At 47.5% G+C, this 7,345-nt stretch overlaps 1 protein-coding gene across 1 annotated transcript in view; it reads right to left on the minus strand.

The window, feature by feature from the left end:
- Window positions 1-3,144: 3,144 nt before the first annotated feature.
- nrp2b (neuropilin 2b) overlaps window positions 3,145-7,345 on the minus strand; it is a gene marked incomplete at its 5' end in the record, with an annotated part of 103,854 nt that continues 99,653 nt past the window's right edge. The window contains 1 exon segment of the mRNA XM_055871923.1: window positions 3,145-6,034. Coding sequence (XP_055727898.1) covers window positions 5,730-6,034 — 305 coding nt within the window.

Here is a 7,345-nt window from a genome sequence, read left to right on the forward strand (position 1 = left end):
AGGTACTGGCTAATAGATGGCCCCCTCCTCCTAATATAAGGTACTGGCTAATAGAGGGCCCCCTCCTCCTAATATAAGGTACTGGCTAGTAGATGGCCCCTCCTCCTCTTAATCTAAGGTACTGGCTAATAGATGGCCCCCTCCTCCTAATATAAGGTACTGGCTAATAGATGGCCCCCTCCTCCTAATATAAGGTACTGGCTAATAGAGGGCCCCCTCCTCCTAATATAAGGTACTGGCTAATAGAGGGCCCCCTCCTCCTAATATAAGGTACTGGCTAGTAGATGGCCCCCTCCTCCTAATCTAAGGTACTGGCTAATAGATGCCCCCCTCCTCCTCTTAATCTAAGGTACTGGCTAATAGATGGCCCCATCCTCCTCTTAATCTAAGGTACTGGCTAATAGATGGCCCCCCCCCTCCTCTTAATCTAAGGTACTGGCTAGTAGAGGGCCCCCTCCTCCTCTTAATCTAAGGTACTGGCTAGTAGAGGGCCCCCCTCCTCCTCTTAATCTAAGGTACTGGCTAGTAGAGGGCCCCCTCCTCCTCTTAATCTAAGGTACTGCTAGTAGAGGCCCCCCCTCCTTCTCTTAATCTAAGGTACTGGCTAGTAGAGGCCCCCCTCCTCCTCTTAATCTAAGGTACTGGCTAATAGATTGCCCCCTCCTCCTAATCTAAGGTACTGGCTAATAGAGGGCCCCCTCCTCCTCTTAATCTAAGGTACTGGCTAGTAGAGGCCCCCCCTCCTTCTCTTAATCTAAGGTACTGGCTAGTAGAGGGCCCCCTTCCTCCTCTTAATCTAAGGTACTGGCTAGTAGAGGCCCCCCTCCTCCTCTTAATATAAGGTACTGGCTAGTAGAGGGCCCCCCTCCTCCTCTTAATCTAAGGTACTGGCTAATAGATGGCCCCCTCCTCCTCTTAATCTAAGGTACTGGCTAATAGATGCCCCCCCTCCTCCTCTTAATCTAAGGTCCTGGCTAGTAGAGGGCCTACCTCCTCCTCTTCATCTAAGGTACTGGCTAATAGATGGACCCCTCCTCCTCTTAATCTAAGGTACTGGCTAATAGAGGGCCCCCCTCCTCCTCTTAATCTAAGGTACTGGCTAATAGATGGCCCCCTCCTCCTAATATAAGGTACTGGCTAATAGAGGGCCCCCTCCTCCTAATATAAGGTACTGGCTAATAGAGGGCCCCCTCCTCCTAATATAAGGTACTGGCTAATAGAGGGCCCCCTCCTCCTAATATAAGGTACTGGCTAATAGAGGGCCCCCTCCTCCTCTTAATCTAAGGTACTGGCTAATAGATGGCCCCCTCCTCCTAATATAAGGTACTGGCTAATAGAGGGCCCCCTCCTCCTCTTAATCTAAGGTACTGGCTAATAGATGCCCCCCCCCCCCCCCTCCTCTTAATCTAAGGTACTGGCTAATAGAAGCCCCCCCTCCTTCTCTTAATCTAAGGTACTGGCTAATAGAGGGCCCCCTCCTCCTCTTAATCTAAGGTACTGGCTAATAGAGGGCCTACCTCCTCCTCTTCATCTAAGGTACTGGCTAATAGAGGGCCCCCCTCCTCCTCTTAATCTAAGGTACTGGCTAGTAGAGGGCCCCCCTCCTCCTCTTAATCTAAGGTACTGGCTAATAGATGCCCCTCCTCTTAATCTAAGGTACTGGCTAATAGAGGGCCCCCCTCCTCCTCTTAATCTAAAATACTGGTTCAAAGAGGCCCCCAGAGGAGACAGGGTGGTTGGCATGGTGTGTGTGTGTGTGTGTGTGTGTGTGTGTGTGTGTGTGTGTGTGTGTGTGTGTGTGTGTGTGTGTGTGTGTGTGTGTGTGTGTGTGTGTGTGTGTGTATACAACTGTGTGTGTGTGTGTGTGTGTGTGTGTGTGGCTAATAGATCCCATCCTACACACATACATACACACACACCGCCCAGGAGGGAACGGGAATGAACATGAAAGGAGTTTCAGAATAGAGATACACTTGTCCCAGAGCCTTGTCTGAGAAACATCAAGAGTGTGTGTGTGTGTGTGTGTGTGTGTGTGTGTGTGTGTGTGTGTGTGTGTGTGTGTGTGTGTGTGTGTGTGTGTGTGTGTGTGTGTGTGTGTGTGTGTGTGTGTGTGTGTGTGTGTGTGTGTGGGTATGTGTTGTCTTAGAAACATATAAGATCATCACGACAACACAAACACTAACCATGTAATTCATCCTTTATTAAATAATAATAGCAATAAAAAAACAAAAACATCTCTGTACAAAGTCTACAAACAACAGCGGAGAGTATTCTGTTACCAGTGACAGGATCTCCGTTAGAGAGAGAGATGTCTGCCTCACCCCCTCATCCCAGACAGAAGAGGTAATACTATGGCACCATCCCAAATTCCATCCTATTCCCCTATATAGTGCACTACTTTTGACCAGAGCCATATGGGTATTACTTTTGACCACCCGTGCATTACAGAGCCCTATGGGCCCTGGTCAAAAGTAGTGCACTAAATGGGGAATAGGGTTGTGTTTGGGACTCAACCTATGTCTCAGCTCCCTAGAAAAGTTCAATCAGGCCTAGAAAGAGAGATCCAAGGCACTTGGAAAAGAGTCAACAGAGTCCACTGAAAAAGGAGCTGGATGTACCACCACCTCCAGCCCTCTGCCGTCCTCTGCCCCTATCCTCTATCCCTTCACCCAGCCCTCTGCCCCTATCCTCTATCCCTTCACCCAGCCCTCTGCCCCTATCCTCTATCCCTTCACCCAGCCCTCTGCCCCTATCCTCTATCCCTTCACCCAGCCCTCTGCCGTCCTCTGCCCCCATCCTCTATCCCTTCACCCAGCCCTCTGCCCCTATCCTCCCGTCCTCCATCCCTTCACCCAGCCCTCTGCCCCTATCCTCCCGTCCTCTATCCCTTCACCCAGCCCTCTGCCCCTATCCTCCCATCCTCTATCCCTTCACCCAGCCCTCTGCCCCTATCCTCCCATCCTCTATCCCTTCACCCAGCCCTCTGCCCCTATCCTCCCATCCTCCCATCCTCCATCCTTTCACCCTCCGCCCTGGAAGCTGAGTTCTCCTCATCCCTCACTCCTTTCAGCACTTCCTAATCAGCCTCCCTCTCTCCCTCCCTCCCTCCCTCCCTCCCTCCCTCCCTCCCTCCCTCCCTCCCTCCTTCCATCCCTACCTTTCTCTCTTTCCCTACCTCCCTCCCTTCCTACCTCTCTCCTTCCCTCGCTCCCTCAATTCCTACCTCGATCCCTCCCTCCGCTTGGCCCACTGAGGTGCAGTCTTCCTGGGCTGAGCTACAAGGGGAACAGAGGGGTAGAGGGGATCCAAACTGGAGGAGACATACAGTCCTCTCTCTCTCTTCTCTTTTCTCTTTTATCTTTGCTTGAGGCTAAACCGTTTCTAAAACTCTACCCAGATTTCAGATGTCTCTTTTACTCAACCCTGACACACAAACATGTCTCTGGTTATGGTTAACCCTCATTCTCATGTAACATTAAAAGAAGAGAACAGAAAGGTGGAGTGAATATTTAAAAAAAAAATGCATGTAGAAACTAGCATACGGTCTGTTCCACAAAGGCCCCAGTGGTTGTTGTCTGTCTCTCTACTGCAGGATAGATCGATCTGTCGCTAGCTTCTCTGGGCATGGCTCTCTGTCTCTCTACTGCAGGATAGATGGATCTGTCGCTAGCTTCTCTGGGCATGGCTCTCTGTCTCTCTACTGAAGGATAGATGGATCTGTCGCTAGCTTCTCTGGGCATGGCTCTCTGTCTCTCTACTGCAGGATAGATCGATCTGTCACCAGCTTCTCTAGGCATGGCTCTCTGTCTCTCTACTGCAGGATAGATGGATCTGTCGCTAGCTTCTCTGGGCATGGCTCTCTGTCTCTCTACTGCAGGATAGATCGATCTGTCACCAGCTTCTCTAGGCATGGCTCTCTGTCTCTCTACTGCAGGATAGATGGATCTGTCACCAGCTTCTCTGGGCATGGCTCTCTGTCTCTCTACTGCAGGATAGATCGATCTGTCACCAGCTTCTCTAGGCATGGCTCTCTGTCTCTCTACTGCAGAATAGATGGATCTGTCACCAGCTTCTCTAGGTATGGCTCTCCTCCAATTACAGTTAGCTTAAGGCTCAATTGTGTGTCCAAGAAAGTGGCTTGGCTTTTTATCCAGCTCCTGTAGTCCTTTCTTTGTTTTCTTTGATATCTTTCTTCTTTAGGGATAGAGTTAAAGGAGTCTGGAAAGATGAGAATATTCTCTCTCTCTCTGTCTCTCTCTCTGTCTCTCTCTCTCTCTGTCTCTCTCTCTCTGTCTCTCTCTCTCTCTCTCTGTCTCTCTGTCTCTCTGTCTCTCTCTCTCTCTCTCTGTCTCTCTCTGTCTCTCTCTGTCTCTCTCTGTCTCTGTCTCTCTGTCTCTCTGTCTCTCTGTCTCTCTGTCTCTCTCTCTCTCTCTCTCTCTCTCTCTCTCTGTCTCTCTCTGTCTCTCTCTGTCTCTCTCTGTCTCTCTCTGTCTCTCTCTGTCTCTCTCTGTCTCTCTCTGTCTCTCTCTGTCTCTGTCTGTCTCTCTGTCTCTGTCTGTCTCTCTGTCTCTGTCTGTCTCTCTCTCTCTCTCTCTCTCTCTCTCTCTCTCTCTCTCTCTCTCTCTCTCTCTCTCTCTCTCTCTCTCTCTCTCTCTCTCTCTCTCTCTCTCTCTCTCTCTCTCTCAGCAATCCATAGGTTGCAATAAAACAATCATAATGTTTCACACAGCGCATCACACCATGTGTTATAGATCATCATACAGGCAAAAAGCAAAAATACCAAAAGACAATCCTAATACCTCTTCCAACGTTACGTAACTTAACGACCAGTACGTCTCATGTCATGTTAGATAAAGTTTTCATTTCATTCTTTCTCTTCGTCTTCCTTTAAAGGCTGGTCTAACAGTCTGGAAAAACAGAAACATCACATGCCATAACAGATGAACTGAACTGAACTGAGGCGAAAGGCAAAAAAAAGTTAAACTATTGACACACTGAAGTCTAAAAATGAGAAGAGGATACCTACAGAGCGATTACAACTGAAGCTGGTCATAATTAAAGACACATGTTCTTTAAACTGAACTTTAAGAAAACTGTCCACGATACTCTATGCCACTGTTTTCACATAATGCAGGCAGGCGGAGCAAGCCGAGAGCTGTCTTGACAAGCCAGAATCACATTCTACAAAACCTTCCTGGCAATAATTCCACTCATATTCTAACGTCCATCATAAACAAAACAAAAAAACAAACAAAAAAAGTCTTCGTTCTTCTTTTACAAATCTAGATTCATTTTCTTTTCATCTTTTTTTCTTTTTTGGGGATAGGCATTAGATTGATATGTATTGATATTGTTCAGTACCCACTGAATGGTCCACTGGCTACATGACAGCTCTGAAAGGTCCGGTCCCAGTCTGCTGCAGTAAGGGTTTAGGGTGCAACCCCAGACTGACAGTAGAGGTTCTGGTCCAGTCACCGAATGCTGTGATCCGGTGGCCAGCACGTGTGGCATCATGGCAGGTAAGTGTGGTTCATTCACGAGCTTTGATTGATCAGGGCCTCTCCTGCAGGCAGAGAAGAGACCCCCAGAGAGGAGGGGGAGGAAAGGGTCTAGCGCGTGTAGCTGAATCACTGTCTCTCTGTTTGTCAAGCTTTAAGTTAAGCACAGGTCCTTGGATTGGGAAAGCCTTAGGGCTTGGAGCACAAGACCTCCCGGCGCCTTAAACAGCCCTAGGCCTCGGAGCAGCAGCGCTGCTGGTTAATCTTGACCTTGTGTTTGATCCCGTCGTAAAGTTCAAAGTTGTAGTTCTCCAGTGTGGTGGAGCTCCGTGACGACAAGCCGCTGTAGAAGCAGGTGCAGTAGAGCAGTAGGCCGCCACACACCGCCCCCAGCAGTACGCCCAGGGAAGACATGACGATGATGGTGACCAGGATAGGATCCAGGGTGTACAGCCACGAGTTGTCCTTCTCAGAGACATGTGTCACGGGCGGGTCCATGGACGGACCAGGGGTACTCCACTCTGGGAACTGGAACCCTGAAGAAGAGACACAGAGGAGGAACAATCAATCAGATACCTTTTTGAGGTAGGTTCAAATGTGGAAAAGGTCACATGTATACAGATACCTATATACTGGACAGGTCAGTTACCTATATACTGGACAGGTCAGTTACCTATATATATACTGGACAGGTCAGTTACCTATATACTGGACAGGTCAGCTATCTATATACTGGACAGGTCAGTTATCTATATACTGGACAGGTCAGTTATCTTTATACTGGACAGGTCAGTTATCTATATACTGGACAGGTCAGTTACCTATATACTGGACAGGTCAGGTACCTATATACTGGACAGGTCAGTTACCTATATACTGGACAGGTCAGTTACCTATATACTGGACAGGTCAGTTACCTATATACTGGACAGGTCAGTTATCTATATACTGGACAGGTCAGTTACCTATATACTGGACAGGTCAGTTACCTATATACTGGACAGGTCAGCTATCTAAATACTGGACAGCTCAGTTATCTATATACTGGACAGGTCAGTTATCTATATACTGGACAGGTCAGTTACCTATATACTGGATAGGTCAGTTACCTATATACTGGACAGGTCAGTTACCTATATACTGGACAGGTCAGTTATCTATATACTGGACAGGTCAGTTACCTATATACTGGACAGGTCAGTTACCTATATACTGGACAGGTCAGTTATCTATATACTGGACAGGTCAGTGACCTATATACTGGACAGGTCAGTTATCTATATACTGGACAGGTCAGTTACCTATATACTGGACAGGTCAGTTATCTATATACTGGACAGGTCAGTTACCTATATACTGGACAGGTCAGTTATCTATATACTAGACAGGTCAGTTATCTATATACTGGACAGGTCAGTTATCTATATACTGGACAGGTCAGTTACCTATATACTGGACAGGTCAGTTATCTATATACTGGACAGGTCAGTTACCTATATACTGGACAGGTCAGTTACCTATATACTGGACAGGTCAGTTATCTATATACTGGACATGCCAGTTACCTATATACTGGACAGGTCAGTGACCTATATACTGGACAGGTCAGTTACCTATATACTGGACAGGTCAGCTATCTAAATACTGGACAGGTCAGTTATCTATATACTGGACAGGTCAGTTATCTATATACTGGACAGGTCAGTTACCTATATACTGGACAGGTCAGTTATCTATATACTGGACAGGTCAGTTACCTATATACTGGACAGGTCAGTTACCTATATACTGGACAGGTCAGTTATCTACATATTTACTGGACAGGTCAGTTATCTACATATTTACTG

The sequence above is a fragment of the Salvelinus fontinalis genome, chromosome 19 (genome assembly GCF_029448725.1).
Source record: "Salvelinus fontinalis isolate EN_2023a chromosome 19, ASM2944872v1, whole genome shotgun sequence".
NCBI classification, from domain to species: domain Eukaryota; kingdom Metazoa; phylum Chordata; class Actinopteri; order Salmoniformes; family Salmonidae; genus Salvelinus; species Salvelinus fontinalis.